An 18489-nucleotide genomic window follows, 5' to 3' on the forward strand; every position below is an offset into this window, starting at 1 on the left:
TGCTGATGTTCAGGTGTATATCAGTATGTAGTGTCTCTACTTTAAAGAGTCCTCTCCTGCTGATGTTCAGGTGTATATCAGTAGGTAGTGTCTCTACTTTAAAGAGTCCTCTCCTGCTGATGTTCAGGTGTATATCAGTATGTAGTGTCTCTACTTTAAAGAGTCCTCTCCTGCTGATGTTCAGGTGTATATTAGTATGTAGTGTCTCTACTTTAAAGAGTTATCTCCTGCTGATGTTCAGGTGTATATCAGTATGTAGTGTCTCTACTTTAAAGAGTCCTCTCCTGCTGATGTTCAGGTGTATATCAGTATGTAGTGTCTCTACTTTAAAGAGTCCTCTCCTGCTGATGTTCAGGTGTATATCAGTATGTAGTGTCTCTACTTTAAAGAGTCCTCTCCTGCTGATGTTCAGGTGTATATCAGTATGTAGTGTCTCTACTTTAAAGAGTCCTCTCCTGCTGATGTTCAGGTGTATATCAGTATGTAGTGTCTCTACTTTAAAGAGTCCTCTCCTGCTGATGTTCAGGTGTATATCAGTATGTAGTGTCTCTACTTTAAAGAGTCCTCTCCTGCTGATGTTCAGGTGTATATCAGTAGGTAGTGTCTCTACTTTAAAGAGTCCTCTCCTGCTGATGTTCAGGTGTATATCAGTAGGTAGTGTCTCTACTTTAAAGAGTCCTCTCCTGCTGATGTTCAGGTGTATATCAGTATGTAGTGTCTCTACTTTAAAGAGTCCTCTCCTGCTGATGTTCAGGTGTATATCAGTATGTAGTGTCTCTACTTTAAAGAGTCCTCTCCTGCTTATGTTCAGGTGTATATCAGTATGTAGTGTCTCTACTTTAAAGAGTCCTCTCCTGCTGATGTTCAGGTGTATATCAGTATGTAGTGTCTCTACTTTAAAGAGTCCTCTCCTGCTGATGTTCAGGTGTATATCAGTATGTAGTGTCTCTACTTTAAAGAGTCCTCTCCTGCTGATGTTCAGGTGTATATCAGTATGTAGTGTCTCTACTTTAAAGAGTCCTCTCCTGCTGATGTTCAGGTGTATATCAGTATGTAGTGTCTCTACTTTAAAGAGTCCTCTCCTGCTGATGTTCAGGTGTATATCAGTATGTAGTGTCTCTACTTTAAGAGTCCTCTCCTGCTGATGTTCAGGTGTATATCAGTATGTAGTGTCTCTACTTTAAAGAGTCCTCTCCTGCTGATGTTCAGGTGTATATCAGTAGGTTAGTGTCTCTACTTTAAAGAGTCCTCTCCTGCTGATGTTCAGGTGTATATCAGTATGTAGTGTCTCTACTTTAAAGAGTCCTCTCCTGCTGATGTTCAGGTGTATATCAGTATGTAGTGTCTCTACTTTAAAGAGTCCTCTCCTGCTGATGTTCAGGTGTATATCAGTATGTAGTGTCTCTACTTTAAAGAGTCCTCTCCTGCTGATGTTCAGGTGTATATCAGTATGTAGTGTCTCTACTTTAAAGAGTCCTCTCCTGCTGATGTTCAGGTGTATATCAGTATGTAGTGTCTCTACTTTAAAGAGTCCTCTCCTGCTGATGTTCAGGTGTATATCAGTATGTAGTGTCTCTACTTTAAAGAGTCCTCTCTTGCTGATGTTCAGGTGTATATCAGTATGTAGTGTCTCTACTTTAAAGAGTCCTCTCCTGCTGATGTTCAGGTGTATATCAGTATGTAGTGTCTCTACTTTAAAGAGTCCTCTCCTGCTGATGTTCAGGTGTATATCAGTATGTAGTGTCTCTACTTTAAAGAGTCCTCTCCTGCTGATGTGCAGGTGTATATCAGTATGTAGTGTCTCTACTTTAAAGAGTCCTCTCCTGCTGATGTTCAGGTGTATATCAGTATGTAGTGTCTCCATACTTTAAAGAGTCCTCTCCTTGCTGATGTTCAGGTGTATATCAGTATGTAGTGGTCCTCTACTTTAAAGAGTCTCTCTCCTGCTGATGTTCAGGTGTATATTAGTATGTAGTGTCTCTACTTTAAAGAGTCCCTCCTGCTGATGTTCAGGTGTATATCAGTATGTAGTGTCTCTACTTTAAAGAGTCCTCTCCTGCTGATGTTCAGGTGTATATCAGTATGTAAGTGTCTCTACTTTAAAGAGTCCTCTCCTGCTGATGTTCAGGGTGTATATCAGTAGGTAGTGTCTCTACTTTAAAGAGGTCCTCTCCTGCTGATGTTCAGGTGTATATCAGTATGTAGTGTCTCTACTTTAAAGAGTCCTCTCCTGCTGATGTTCAGGTGTATATCAGTATGTAGTGTCTCTACTTTAAAGAGTCCTCTCCTGCTGATGTTCAGGTGTATATCAGTAGGTAGTGTCTCTACTTTAAAGAGTCCTCTCCTGCTGATGTTCAGGTGTATATCAGTATGTAGTGTCTCTACTTTAAAGAGTCCTCTCCTGCTGATGTTCAGGTGTATATCAGTATGTAGTGTCTCTACTTTAAAGAGTCCTCTCCTGCTGATGTTCAGGTGTATCAGTAGGTAGTGTCTCTCTACTTTAAAGAGTCCTCTCCTGCTGATGTTCAGGTGTATATCAGTATGTAGTGTCTCTACTTTAAAGAGTCCTCTCCTGCTGATGTTCAGGTGTATATCAGTATGTAGTGTCTCTACTTTAAAGAGTCCTCTCCTGCTGATGTTCAGGTGTATATCAGTATGTAGTGTATATCAGTATGTAAAGTGTCTCTCTACTCTTAGAGTCCTCTCCTGCTGATGTTCAGGTCAGGTGTGATATCAGTATGTAGTGTCTCTACTTTAAAGAGTCCTCTCCTGCTGATGTTCAGGTGTATATCAGTATGTAGTGTCTCTACTTTAAAGAGTCCTCTCCTGCTGATGTTCAGGTTTATATCAGTATATAGTGTCTCTACTTTAAAGAGTCCTCTCCTGCTGATGTTCAGGTGTATATCAGTATGTAGTGTCTCTACTTTAAAGAGTCCTCTCCTGCTGATGTTCAGGTGTATATCAGTATGTAGTGTCTCTACATGTCTCCTTGCTTTAATGTTCACAAAGCTCTTTATTCTCTCATACTGCCTGTGCTGCAGCAACTCTTTTCACCCTCTGTTTGAAACCAGAGCCCAGTCTGCTCTGATTGGTTAGCTGGCCGACTCTGTTGTGATTGGTCAACCGCTTAGAGATGTCCCGCCCCTTAGCCTATCACGTACAATGTGTTGGAGCGGTAGCCAATAGGAACGCAAGTGTTCCTATTGAAATTTGAGCTCTCCAAGTGCTCTTCTAGTAAGCTATTTATCTTCTTACAATAACAAACATCTCAACTACATTACTTTTAAGACTTCCTCGGGTTTTTGTCACAAACCCTAACCCACTAAACACAGTGACCCAAAAAGTGCGGGGCATGGTTAATTGTGCATTTCCTTCTTCTTTTATTCATACAGCTAGGTAGGCTAGCCTTTTCTTTGCCTCTCTGGCTGAGCATGATCACTTTCAGTGTTCATCATGGCCGCCAACACTGAAGAGACCCCGAGGAGTTTGTGTGTCGATGCATGGTGTGAGCAAATTGCACACAATTTCAGAAGAAAGAAGGTTTGTTGGTCTGAGTAGAGCGGGCTCTCACAGCCCTGCCATTCACTGCAGCCCTCTCCTTCATCCAGACACATAAAGGGTGTGTGAGGAGGGGAGGAGGGGCCACTATTTGTCTTCCCAGCTACAGAAAAAGTTCCAGGAGAATCGGGATGTGTTTCCGACCTCATGAGCTATCCGAGTTCTGCTCCCAGAGCCGCGTCCAACTCCCAGCGTGAGAATCCGCCCGGAGATAGCGCTCTGAACTCGAGGAGACTCGCTTGCAGCGTCCAAACTCTCAAGTATGTTCTCAGTCTGTGTTCAAACACACACAGATCCACACACCTCCTGCCTTTTGGTTTGAGACAGCGGAGAGAGCGCCGGGTCACACGATCTCTTACTAGACGCTGTTTGGTGAGACAGTGAAGAGACGGGAGCAAGGCACAGACACACTTGCAATTGCAGGAAAATATTTGCCTTAAACTCTTCTAAGGTTAAACTCTAAGAGAAATGAATATGCTAATTTGCAACGCCACACGATCAAATGTTTCACCACTGTGTTTGAATGGAAGTGAATGTGAGCTATTCCTCTATTAGCTACTTAGGAAATGTGCTCTCTTTTCTGATGGTCAGATGTCAATATCGATACCTCTCTCATCTACGTGCGGCAGTCAATAAGCTCAGCACAGAGACGGAAGACAGCGGGTTACAGAATCCACTTTTCACACTAACTGATCAAACAATACAAGTGTTGTGACAGAGATAGTTTCCTCGAGGAGACTCGCTTACAGCGTCCAAACTGCCTCTTTTTCTTTCTCTCTCAAGTATGGTCTCAGTCTGTGTTCAAACACACACAGATCCACACCTTCTGAGCCAAACAGACAGCGCCGGGTCAAACGACCTTTCACTAAACGCTGTGGGTGTTTGGTGAGACAGTGGGAGAGAGGAGATGATCCTTCGGCACACAATGGCTGCCAGCGGAGCCTCGCTGCCGGCCAAACCTCCAGCTGGGTTCATCCTCTGAGGGCTGTGTGCAGCAGCTTGACACCAACAAGCAAGGCTAATGAAATTAGAGCTCGCTTAATTACCGCTGAGGCCCCCTCTGTCCCTTCTGGTTATCAGGGAGTGAATGATCAGGGACCTGCTACCCTCGGGTGAGCCTAAAGAAGTCTGGCTCTGCCTTTGAGCCCTCTCCCGGGGCGTCGGTAAACACCAGGCGCTTTGATTCATTGTGTCCTGGTGTGTGTGTGTGTGCGGAGGAGGGTGTCAGGAGAGAATATAATCCCTTTGTATCCTCCGTCTCCGTAGCTACGCTAGTGATGAAAAACAAAAATTGAATACACAAAACATATTTCTTTCTCTCCGGGGTGGCAATCCGTCACCGTCTGCCTAATTTAGCACCTGTTTGCACCCTGAGGAATGCTGGGTGCCGCAGTGTTTAAACAGAGGGCCTCTTCCCGTGACCCTGCAGGAGAACAGAGGAGGAACCCCACAAAGAGGAGGCGACAGGCCTGAGAAGTGAATTAGGACGAGGCGGAGGAAACGCATGCTGAGGGAAGACGTCTGTCTCAGCAGGGCTACAGAAACACTGCTTGATTTGAATGGAACGCCGTGTAAGGGTGAAGCGTGTTCCACAACACAAATCGTCTTTTCCTAGACACTGCAGGTCTGCGCTCTCAGACGGATATCTTAAAGTATGACTTTATATTTACCTGTGCCAAGGAGGTTATGTTTTTGGTTCAGTTGTTTTGCTCTCTTGTGTACGAGTGTTTCAGGGGTGAAGAAAGAAGCTAATTCTTTTGGAACAGATTGAAATCACAATCGATTATTTTCTGTTGTTAACATGTGTTGCCGTGACCTAGGTCTGCGCTTTCTTTTGGGTGTGTAACTATATTTTATATATATGCCTGTGCCAGGGAGGTTACGTTTATGTTGTTCTTCTGTTAAGCAAGTTTATTGAAAAAACAGCTGGCCCCATTTTGAGGAAACTCATGAAATACTGGGCGAATAAATGACTTTTTGGAGCAAATCTGAATCACAGGGCAGATGCACAAAGCCGTTTTGTAACATGAAGAGAGACCTTGGGATGAGGTCCTCGCGCTCAATTGGATATGATACAATATCTTATGATTTTATATCTACCTCCGCCAAGGAAGTTATGATTCTGGTTCAGTTTCTTTGTTCTCTTGTCAAGCAGGTTTTTGGAAAAAGACTGCTGGCCCTATTTTGATGAAACGTAGTGAAGTATGGGCCGAGAAAGAACCCACTACATTTAGAAGAAAAGCTTAATCACATGGCAGATACACGAGCCGAGCAATTCCTATGTGTTTTATTTTACACACACATTTTTAACAGCAGAGGAGACTTTTTAATTCTCAAATTGCACCATTTAGAACTAACTTGTGAATGCAAAAACAATGCAGAGATGATTTGTACACAATTGTGTTCAATAACGGCGACCAAATTAAACCATATGAAGTCATTTCTAAATATGAATACACATTTGACTACATTTATTTTTCTCCCAGTGAAATTGGCATGGGACTTGTTTTTAAGAACCAGGAATCATTCGAATCCAAACGCTACCCAACCCGAGCCGTGGTTGATGAAGTCCTTTGAAATCATAATATCCAAAGTGCATTCCCTTCTCATTTGATCCATGTTAGTTGTGGAACATGGAAACCTAAACTCCCATTACCAAGTTGAACTTTCTCCAGTAGTTCCAACGCAGATGTTTACCACGAATTACAATTGCACTACATCAGTGTTACGGCACAACTCATCCATGACAATGCACCCGTTAGCTTGAATACAACCATACAAGTATATTTGCAACACACATTATACGGAGGGGAATCAAAAATTGGCGGCCTTCTTGCCAATAATTCAGAAATCATGTCGTAGTAACTTGAAAACCCTCTGATTTCCATTTAGACCCTTGCGGTTTATTCTGAAAAACCCTTACCCTTACATACCCCCCATGTTCCCTCTGCTGGTCTATGGCCTTGTAGGGTAACGGGGTACAGAGTCGCTTAGATAAGCGGGGGAGTGCATCTGACGAAGAGATAGGTTGTTGTGCTCCCTCTCTCTGTTTCTTATCCTATATCTAATAGAACTGCTAATAGAACTGCTCGGGTCTTGATAGATTGAGTGGGGAAGTTCATGAGATCTTTCTAGAGGGTTATCAAGAATAACTTTTATCCAATGACCTTCTCCCTCTCTGCCTGTGTCTGTGTATTCTCTTGTTCCGATTAACCCAGCCAAATCTTTGTTCTTGTTTTGTATCTATATCTACGCCGGGATCCGGAGTCGAGGCTGATCCTCTTGCTGTAGTCCTGTGTCTTGGATCCTCTATCCTGAGTTCTGGATTAAGTCGTGGACTTCGGGTCGTGGCTGAACCTGTCTCTGCGGTCCTGCCTTGGGTCTCGTCATGCTGCTTCCCTGATGGCTTCCACAGGATTGTAGCTGACATCCTCGTGGATTCATCTTCTTATTACAGACACATGCATTTCCTAACATTCGGTCTATATGCTGTAAAATGTATTATCTCTTCGATTTACACACGGCATCTATTGCACGTCTGTCCGTCCTGGGAGAGGGATCCCTCCTCTGTTGCTCTCCCTGAGGTTTCTCCCATGTTCCCTTTAAACTGTGGGTTTTCTCTGGAAGTGTTTCCTTGTACAATGTGAGGGTCTAAGGACAGAGGGTCTAAGGACAGAGGGTCTAAGGACAGAGGGTCTGAGGACAGAGGGTCTAAGGACAGAGGGTCTAAGGACAGAGGGTGTAGTTTTTCTCATACTGATATTCTGAACAATCTGTGCTGTTGTATTTGCTGTAAAGTGTCTCTACTGTAGGCTATGTTTATTATATGTACAGCACTTTGGCTCCACCAAAAATCGTTTATAAATGTGCTATAAAAATAAAACTTGATTTGATTTCTGTTTCCAGATTTCCATGCATTTCTTTAACACACACAACAACACCTGATCAAATACAAAGTGCATTTCCTTATTTGTTTAGGTTGTGGTCCTCAAAGAACAGAGGAGGGACCCTGACAAAAAGGCGAAAGGTCTGAGGAATGAATTAGGCGGAGGGAAAGCTTGCTAAGCGATGATGTCTGCCTCATCTGTTCCAGAAAGCAGCATGAACCGCCCGCTTCGCTCGAATCAGTCTGACTCATTTATGGACGCAGATGATTAAGATTTAAATCATAGAAATATGAAAAATTGCGGGCGTTTGGCTTCCTTGCAAAATGCAACAAATGGCCTGAATTATTGTCTACTCAACTCTAAAGGGGGAATAAAATAAGCTTGGCTGATGTTCAGTTGGATGCTGTTGAAAGCCTAAAAAGGGTTACGATTATCTTTGAATGAGAGACAAGTTAGTGTCGAATAAATCCACATTAAGGAAGCTGGAAGTGTTCTAGCAGAACTAATGGTGCTGGGCTTTTTATTTGCAGAACACGTGAATGTATGTAATGGTTTACTACGCGGTAGAAACCTGAGATGATACCCTGTGTGACTTTGGATCTGCTTCAAAGGCTTGTCTCTGTGGATCCCCCAGTTACAGATAAACCATTATATTGAGACGATTAATGAGGCGTAAAATCCAAACAGCGCAGGGTCATTTGTCATGTGGAGCAGAGGGATAGTGAAATTAAGAAAGGATTCCACTATCTGTAAAGACCCCCTGTGTTGGAGTTACAGGTATGACACGCTTCACTGTTGTTTTCTCTGAGTTTCAGTTTCATCAATCATTAAAACGTATTTTTGTTCCAAGTTGATTTGTGGCACGCAGCTGTTTTTGCTCTATTCTGGTCGTACCAGCTTTTTAATATATCATTTTCGACCCAGTGATATGATGTTTATTTGCCTGGCACTGCATTGTTAGATGTATTTCAGCTGAAGCACGTTGACTCATTGACAACGTGACGTGATCGCTGTGTGTTTTGGCTTCTTCTATCAGCGGGGGATTTGCTCTGAAACGTCTAAAAGCCAAATGCCTCGGGCTAACTGAGGCCCAGCGGATCCAGTTTACTGTTCCTCTTCTGCAGGGTCTGTAAAAGGGTCGACGCTTTTATGACTGACCATAGAAGAAGTGGTGCAGGGCGGGAGAATCACAAGCTGTTACTAAAAAAAAAAGTTAAAGGAAAGGCAGGAAAGCGACTTTTTGTTGTTTTTCGTGTTGCTTTCCTACGAATATCCCACCAAAGAAGTTATTCTTTCAATTGGGATACTTCGCTTTGTAAACTGCCATGTCGTGGATTTCAAACATTAAGCGTTGACTCGACATTTTGGGACACAGCATCGGTTAAGTTTAGCCACAGATTGTGGTTTGGGTTCAAATCGGTTTGGAAGTTTAATAATTACGGAAGTTACGTAATAACTAAGTCTATGTTGTCCCACCTATTCCCCTTGTGTGCTGTTTGTACTACTTCACTTCTCCTGGTTTAGGATTACGTCGATAATATACTAATATATTACAGTGGAAGACTAATCAAAGACCCTTTTTTTATCCCAAGACAAAGCACAGATACACCTGCGAATGTAGGCAAATATATGCCTTCAAGTTGACCAAAGTTGAAGCAATGTTTTATGCATACGTTTGCATCGAACAGAAGTGAATACAAAACAGGTTTATTTCGCTCATCCGTGCCCTAGTGTCCCATTCTGTGCTCAATTAAAGGAAATCTGCATGTTTGCTCTCTTTCCAAGTGTCAGAAATGAACGTCGATGCTCTCGCCTAAAAATAGACCCTCAATTAAAAGCTCAGTTTTCCATGTGCAGACAGTTTGTAGGGATAGGACTTTGCTTTGTGTTTTAGGGAGCCCACACCAGCGTGTAAAGATATGTACTCAGATCAAGCGGACGTTAGCAGACATTGCCTAAAGCCAGTGGCGAACCGTGTCTATCACAACTGAACCTTCTGTAGACACACACACCCCCGCCCCCCCCCCCTTCCCTCCGCGGCATTATAATGTCCGTCTTTTCACTGAATTGTCGTCTTGAAAATGGTACTCACAACAACTTCATCTTCACCTGTCGCTCTTGTCATTTTGACGTTAAAAACAATAACACGGCATGAATTGCTTCGTCGCATTCATCTAGATCCTCTGCCTCGAGCCAGTTAACTAGCGGGCCTTCTAGAATACCCTGGAGCAGAGGGGAACTCTGAAAGAATATGCCCATTGGCTACAAATCAATATATGATTGGCTGATCAAACTGTCAGTCCAAACGTACGCTCTCATTCAGAGCAACGGCCAGGGATGTATCAAGGATGTAGAATACCTTGTTGAAGGATATTCTACCCAGAGACCCAGAACAATATCTGATTGGTTGCTTTCTTTTCTACTGAAATGCGTAGTGCATGGTCCGAGAAGGTAACGTAACACTGTAATATTACAGATCAACAACACAGATACGATTCTCATTTATTCATTTTATGTATATAATTAAATCGATCTTTTGTTTGTTTTATCTGTTCCAGGGTATTCTCTGAATACCTTGAAGGCCCTGACGGTTCGCCATTGCCTAAAGCTCTGTGAGCAAGCCATCAGGGAGTGGATTAGCTTTTACCCGGTCAGGATGAATTGAGACGTCTGACCTCTTGCCTGCTGGCTGACGTCTGGCAGCTCTCAGATCATTGGACTCACTCACCGTAGTCTTTTTTACAGTACTTCTTCATGGTGATCTTCAACTTTCCCTTGGACGCTTTACAGTGCGAGTCACAGTCTGGAGAGAAGGGGAGAGGAAAGAGGAAGAGAGAAAGTTAGATATCAAATCAAATCACTTTCAAAGGATATTAAGCTCATTTCGTATTTGGTTTGAGTTATTATTCTTAACTGGACTCGCCAACAACTCTCCCGGTACCTGTGTCAGAAAGTTTTGACCTTCTGTAACTTGATTTAATTTCCTCCTTTTTGAATCCGTTACTTCTTGGGTATTGCCAACATGGATGTACCTCAAAGGACTTGATCATGGACTCATCAGAGTAGACGAGTCTTTGTGGATTCTCGGTTTCTGAACAATTTGTTCCAGAGTTTGATTCAGGATCAAATGTACGTTAAAGGCTTCTTGATTGTTAAATGTCTGTTTCCCTTGTTTCCTGTCTTTAAAATATGTCCTTGTTGATGTTGTAAATGGAGTTGCTGTGATGTGGGAAGTGTTTCAGACGTGGATTGACGATAAATCAGAATCAGAATACCTTTATTCGTGCCACAGAGGGGACATTCGTATTAGTTACAGCGAGAACAGCTTAATGTTAAAGGTCACCTATTATGCAAAATCCTCTTCTTCATGTCTTTTCCACATCAACATGTGTCCCCTCTTCTTCATGTCTTTTCCACATCAACATGTGTCCCCTCTTCTTCATGTCTCTTCTACATCAACATGTGTCCCCTCTTCTTCATGTCTCTTCTACATCAACATGTGTCCCCTCTTCTTCATGTCTCTTCTACATCAACATGTGTCCCCTCTTCTTCATGTCTCTTCTACATCAACACGTGTCCCCTCTTCTTCATGTCTCTTATACATCAACATGTGTCCCCTCTTCTTCATGTCTCTTCTACATCAACATGTGTCCCCTCTTCTTCATGTCTCTTCTACATCAACACGTGTCCCCTCTTCTCCATGTCTCTTCTACATCAACATGTGTCCCCTCTTCTTCATGTCTCTTCTACATCAACATGTGTCCCCTCTTCTCCATGTCTCTTCTACATCAACATGTGTCCCCTCTTCTTCATGTCTCTTCTACATCAACATGTCTCTTCTACATCAACATGTGTCCCCTCTTCTTCATGTCTCTTCTACATCAACATGTGTCCCCTCTTCTTCATGTCTCTTCTACATCAACATGTGTCCCCTCTTCTCTCATGTCCCCCCCCCCCCCCCTTATCACCTGAATCTCCTCTAGAGCTCCATTGAGTTCTTTGTAACCAAATGTCTCTCAGAGGGGCGTGGGGAGGGGCTCCTTATTTTCATCTGAAGTAACAGACAGAGAATCAGCACTTTGGAAACAGGGCTGAAACAGAGGGGATTATGGGTAATGCTGTTTGGTGTTTCAGCCAATCAGAGACAGGCTCTGGATATATCTGAGACCTGTGATGTATTGATGACAAACAGTAGGGGACCTTTAACCAAAACAAGTGTCTTCATATCCTCTATTATGGTGTGATGGGCCCTAGATCATAAAACATTCCCAGTGAGAGGACACAGTGGGTCAGCATCCTCACAGCTGGACGACTGCTTCCAAAGAGCCTCTGTGTGACGACTATAGCTTACACAGATCCTCCTGTGTCTGTTAACACACTCTCACTACCCCCCCGCCCATCCTTTCCAGTCTCGTCAGTGTCCCGGCACGCATTGTGTGACCTTCAGAGGTCAGACGGCACAAAAGGAGGTCGCAGGGGGAAATGAGCAACTATCTTTTTTAGGAGCATCTGAGCCTCTAAAGGGCGAGAGAGTGAATCCTCCAACGCTGGTCGAGGCTAAATGTCGAGGAGCAGCTCAAAGATTTGTTTTCACTTTCCGTAACTTGATAGATTTGGAATGTCTCACTTTCTGCATTTGTTACTTCATGGGGTTTGCAGAAGGTTAGGGTTCTCAGCTTCTTATAATCAGGTTACATTACTTTTACATTTTGATACTCAGATAAGTTTACTGATTACATTTGTTGGACACCTATCTAGTTATTGTAACGGATGACATTTTAAAAGTAACCCTCCCGACCAGGGGCGGCGGGTGCTGTAGGCTAGGGAAATATTTGTGTCACTGCATCCTGGTAAAATACAAATATAATGTATAATGTCTGTGTCTTTGACGTTAGCGCTGCTAGCCACCTACGAAGCCAGTTCAACATACCCTGGATATGTAACAAACAAACTAACAACAACAAACTAACAAACGAGAACTCGCTAAACGGTCCTATGGCGCTGGTTATCAACTCTGTAAATCAAGCCAGGGTTTCTCTCTCCAGCTGAGAGCGCGTTCACGGGGGCGGGGTTAGCTACATTTGACCAATCACAAACCGAGACAAGTGTACTGACAGCGCAGCGTCATACTTCATTAATGAAAAGTAAACTAATATTAGACAAATATGAGCTTTAAACATCCATGATGACTTAAACATATAATCCAGGATACAAGCCACAGAGTTGCTGCAAGGAGAATACAGAACAACTGGTTAAAAAATAACTAGGCCTACCGAGTGTTTGAAAGCGTATAGTTTTATGATATCACTGCCCCATCTAAGACACGAGTGGATCTGACTTTAATTACATTTGACTCGAGTGTTTCGTCAACATAATGTGTTGCTTAAAATAACACTTCTGCATACAGTATGTGACACTGTGAGTGTTGCACGGCCAGATACGGCTCAGCTGACTCAGATAAGGAAATATATTATGATATTATATGATCGATGATCTGATTGATGATGTAATATGAATGATAAGTGCGACACGTCGGCGTCTTCTCTGCATACGGCAGTTTAAACTGTATTTCCTTTATCCTGTAATATGACTTGAGAGATTTAAACTCCGCACACTGAGTTGATCTCTTGTCTATAGACGCCGGAGTCGGGCAGCGTCAGGTAAAAAAAGTTATTTAGCCTTCCCAAACCTGAGCCTCACGCGCCGCCTATGCTCCCGACCTTTTTGGATTGTTGTGAACCATTCACATTTTAGGACTCATTCCTGCACCACTCTTAAAGCCCCTGTCACACTGTCCCGAAATTGACACCCGATGGACACACGATAAAGGAAATGTTCAAATTCGGCTGTGATCGTAGCAACATCGGGCCATTCGTGAGGGCATCTAAACCATCGTATGACCGCCGGTGGAGTTTCTCAGGCTCCGGCAGCAACTTCGTGAGCGGCAACTTCGTAAGGCACTCGTGAGGGCATCTTGTCGAATCGTGTCATCTTCGTGTTATCATCGGTGCATTCATCCTCACTCTGATCGGGGCGAATGCCCGATGGCACCGATGATAACAAGATGCCCTCAAGATGGCCTTACGAAGGGCAAAATGGACACACGAATTCAACACGAAAATGAACCTTCGCAAAGATTTTGCCACCGCTCACGAAGTTGCTGCCGGAGCCTGAGAAACTCCGCCGGCGGTCATATGATGGCTTAAGATGCCCTCACGAATGGCCCGATGTTGCTACGATCACAGCCGAATTTGAACATTTCCTTTATCGTGTGTCCATCGGGTTGTTTTATTGCACAACAAAATCATATACACAACCCAATTTGTGTTCTGTGAAACTAAAAAGGATATAATATATTATTTTGAAGGCGAGTTGACAGGAAGTTGTTGTTGCTATGGAAACAACATGACGGAGAAAACGTAATATCTTCTACATATAAAGACGGAGAAAGTAAAGAACAAAGTTTGAAAATATCAGTACTGTATCATAGTACTTTAACATAATTGTTTTTGTTACTTTCGTTGCAGTTGTATGTCTTAAGGCCCGGACACACCAGGCCGATTTCGGCTGTTTTCGTAAGTCGGGAGACGAAGCGTGTCCTGTCGCCCAAACTCAATTTGGTGTGTCCCGCACCGTCGACCGTGACACGCCTTATTTGGACTGCCTGTCCCGATCATAGACTGTATATATAAAGGTCCCATCGGGTCTGGCAGTCGGACCAAACAATCACTCTGATTGGCTGTTCAGCTAGCGAATCAGTGCATGAGAAGCGAAACGGAAGTGAGGGACGTAAACAAACGATTTAAGAAGGCACACACAGACTGATATTCATTTTCATCTCATCATGGCGATCTGGAATGACGCAAACGAAGACCTGCTCATCCCATTGATCCAGGAGAGGCCAGCTCTGTACGACATCACAGAGAAAAGGTACTCGAACCGAGTAGTGAAAACCGGACTCTGGCGAGAGATTGAAACGCAACTTGGTTTCTCGGGTAAGATTATCTTTTTCATCAATTGAGCTCTTTAGCAGATATTGTTGGCTTTTTATTGTTTGCCAGCGTACAGTGACGTTAACGTGAAATGTAATTTGTTATTTCAACCTTGTGTTTTGTTGTTATCTTGTTGCTAGCTGTGCAGTTTGGCACTGCATATAGATATTAATTGGACATGCTAACTAGCCACAATGCTTACATCGTTTATTTGTGTGCTTCAGAGAAAGAGCTGAGGAAGAAGTGGATTCTCTGCGAACCCAGTGCACCCGGTACAGGAGACTTGCCCCTTCGGGTAGCTGTGGACCAAAGACGGGCAGACAGCAGTGGATCATAACCAGGCTGCAGTTTGTACACGCTATTTGTTGTTGTTTATATCATGCAGTCTGTTCTTCTTCTCTGTCTTCCGGTTGTTGCCTATTTTTAATGACGAATACACACTACCGCCGCCTGCTGGTAAGGAGAGTTATTGCCACTCACGCACTGAAGTCTTTGCTGTGTTCCCGTGCGACACATGGCCAAGACGCAGGAGAACACCGCGACGCAACAGCCGACGTCGGCGAGTCCTCTGGTGACTGCTTGGTGTGTCAGGGCCTTGTAAATGTTGCCTTCGTGTGTGGTTCGGGGCCATCTTCGTGCGAAATTCACGATTCCATATTCGTGTGTCCATCGGGTGTCAATTTCGGGACAGTGTGACAGGGGCTTTAAGGACAGGAAGGACACTGAAGCTACGTCTTAGACGATGTGCAACTGAAATGTTGACCTGTGTCAAAGGGGGTGTCAAACTCAATTTCATCGCGGGCCACATTAGCATTATGGTTGCACTCAAAGGGCCGGTTGTAACTTTAAGACTATATAAATATACATATATATTACAGTTGGTGACTCTTACAACCTCAGACCCAGTGCCTGGATACGGGTCCAGGTTCCTGCTGTGCGGACTGAGGCTGGAAAAATGAGTCTTTTTCATTATGGTCTTTGATCTTGGAATGACCTTCAACCAGTAGCGTGGCGTGGGGAAAAAATGAGGGGAAGCCAATAATACGTCCTTTCTTTTGGGTCGGGGGTGTGGTGGTCAATGTAATAACGTAACCAGATCAGTGATTACAGCACCCGGTGTCATTTTACACACATTTGTATCAGATGCAGGACTTACACACGCCTGTTATCTAACCGACAGGTCCGCACGCACTCTCCAGCCCAAACTCTAATAAGCATTCATTCACAAACTAAATCAGGAGACCTTTAACGTTTTACGTCCGATTCGCTCCTTTGTTCCTCGCTGTACACAGCTCCAGTTTGGGCATTGGCCTGTCATCAGATTTTATTTGTTGTTGCTGCTGTAGCGGAAGTTTAGTACAATTATTTTTTGATTAAATCTCCACCCTCCATAATTGCACTTGCTTCAGTTGCTTGCTACTTTCTAACGGCGGTGAGAGTGGTGCAGTGACGCTATCTATCTTCTATCGATTAGATTTATGATTCGAAAATTATAAAAGTAGGGTAGACATGTGGATATTATCCGACTGAACACAACGTGCATTTATCTAACAGGTTCGTTTTCCACTGACCTTATTTCAAGCTATTTTCCAAAATCCTATGGAGAAATCCCACTGCCTTTTTGTCGAGGGAAACCCATGGATGTATAATAAGAAACCGAAACCGAGCGCAGCTTACTTCCGGGTTTTAGGAGGCGTCACTGCCACACTAAATTGATGCGATTTGATTGGATTGTGAGGCAAGGGAAGCCAGCTGCCTCTGGCTTCTCTTGGCATGGCCCTGACTAATCACAGGTTGGCAGGGGCATCACGTGAGCCTCATCTGATTGGTCAATCCCTCCATTTTTTTTCACCAAGGGAAGCCAATTTCGGCTGGCCTCCTCTCGCAACAGAGAGTGCAATCTACTGTTTCACCATAACATGTAGAGGGGCGCTGTTTCACTATTTGTAAAATACTCAATGAGAATGGGGGAGAGACGGGCCGGCAGCAACACACAGCACAGAAAAATTACCGAAACCAAACGACGTGTTTTTATTTATTTATTAAAATTACAATCTGAAAAAACAGGGGAAGCCTGGCTTCCCTTGGCCTCCAGGAGAAAACGCCACTGCCTTCAATCACGCCTCAAACTGACGGCACTTGTCTCAATAGCATGTTTTAAATTGAAGTTGTCTGAAGTCCTTACCACCAGCTGCTCTTGCAGTAATAAGTAGTTCCTTTCTTACTGTCCTAATGTGCTCAATGTAGTGACTGCTTTTTCGTCTTTTGTTTTCTTAGTTATGTTCTCTGTATTTTATGTCTGTGTTATGTGTAACGCTGCTGCCTTCTTGGCCAGGTCCTCATTGCAAATGAGATTCTATCTCAATGCTTTTATCTGGTTAAATAAAGATTAAATAAAAAAATGTAAATATAAATATATAATATATATTAAATGATGTATTACATTATAGGCTCTGCATTTGATTATTATGGGATAGGGTAATAACTTCATAATTAACTACGTCTGAAAGCAGAAGTCTAGGGCAAATAATAGAAAGCAAATATTCCACAATTACATCAAAACTTTTGAAAGAACATCCATAACATTAATCTGTTTGCAACTTATATATATATATATATATATATATATCAATATTCAAATTACTTGTATACTGTGTAGACTATTCCGCACAATTTCTATTATATTATATTTTATTTACTTTCACTATTATCTGTGTTATTGTGTTGCTCTGTTGGAGGAGCCTGTGACCCAAGATTGTCATTGTCAGAACTACAATAAAAGCCTTGAAACTTGAATCTTGAATTGTATTATTAATAATAATAATAGATTTATTTAGTTAGCGCTTTTACAGGTGCTCAAAGACGCTTTACAGATATAGTGAAAAGAAAGGAACAACAAATAAATATATAGTTAAAGTCAAATAATACAAAAACAATCACACATTAAAAGCCAGTATTGTAGTGCAGTATTGTATATTATATTCTTTGCAAGGCCACATAAAACGAAGTCGCGGGCCGGATTTGGCCCCCGGGCCGTGAGTTTGACACCCCTGGTCTAATGTAATGTCTGAGAGTGAATCCTGGGACGCTGGTGGAGTCTAAATGTCTTCTGACCTCCGAGGAGAATCTCACCGGCTGCGTCTATCTGCGTTTTCATCCCACAAAATATGAATATGACAGTCGCTTCTTAGAGTTTCTTTTTAAGTTGAAAGCTGTTTTGTTTGGTTTTTTGAACATGAAAAAACACTGTCAGAATATTCTGTTTGCCCAAGTCAGCTGTACATGTTTCGTTGTCTTTAAACATCCATGACGCAGTTGCACGGAGCAACGTTGATGCAAAGTGGACTTGGAAAAACGATAGAGGCGGATCTGCCAAAGGACTTCATCAATGCTGTCCTCCTGTCAATCAATGAATCAATCAAAATGTATTTATACAGCCTAATATCTCCCATTTTACATTTGTCTCGGGGCTTTACAGTTTATACGGAATACAAATACGTATAAACCGTACACCCCAGCGCGTGCACTACGCTCTGCATCAGCCAAACGACTCGTTGCGCCCTCGCTGCGAGGGGGACCCAAGTTCCCATCGGCGAAAACACGTGGGTTTGCTATCCTGGCTCCAAGATGGTGGAATGAGCTCCCCATTGACATCAGGACGGCAGATAGCTTACACACCTTCCGGCGCAAACTGAAAACTCATCTCTTTCGACTCCACTTCGAGCGTTAGAACGATTAACGAAGCACTTTTATACCAATAAAGGACTGGATTACCTAAAGCCAGTTGAGTAGCACTTGAAATGTTTGGCTCTATGAAACCTGATGTACTTATATGATTCTGTTTTCTTCAAGGTTGTGTTTTCCTGGTCGAATGTACTTATTGTAAGTCGCTTTGGATAAAAGCGTCAGCTAAATGCAATGTAATGTATAATGTCACTGCTCCAGGTGTTATTTGTAATGACGGAGGTGTTGGTGGGACCAGAGGGCACACTGAAACTGAAATAATTAGTTCCCTCCACTTTCAGAAAGTTATCACCCTCTGTAACTTGATT

At 43.0% G+C, this 18489-nt stretch overlaps 1 protein-coding gene across 1 annotated transcript in view; it reads right to left on the bottom strand.

Moving 5' to 3' along the window:
- ntn1b (netrin 1b) overlaps positions 1–18489 on the bottom strand; it is a 110007-nt gene that overhangs the window by 2396 nt on the left and 89122 nt on the right. Inside the window, 1 exon segment of the mRNA XM_034222679.1 lies at positions 10174–10248. Coding sequence (XP_034078570.1) covers positions 10174–10248 — 75 coding nt within the window.

Source organism: Gymnodraco acuticeps, unplaced genomic scaffold, assembly GCF_902827175.1.
Source record: "Gymnodraco acuticeps unplaced genomic scaffold, fGymAcu1.1, whole genome shotgun sequence".
Taxonomy (NCBI): Eukaryota; Metazoa; Chordata; class Actinopteri; order Perciformes; family Bathydraconidae; genus Gymnodraco; species Gymnodraco acuticeps.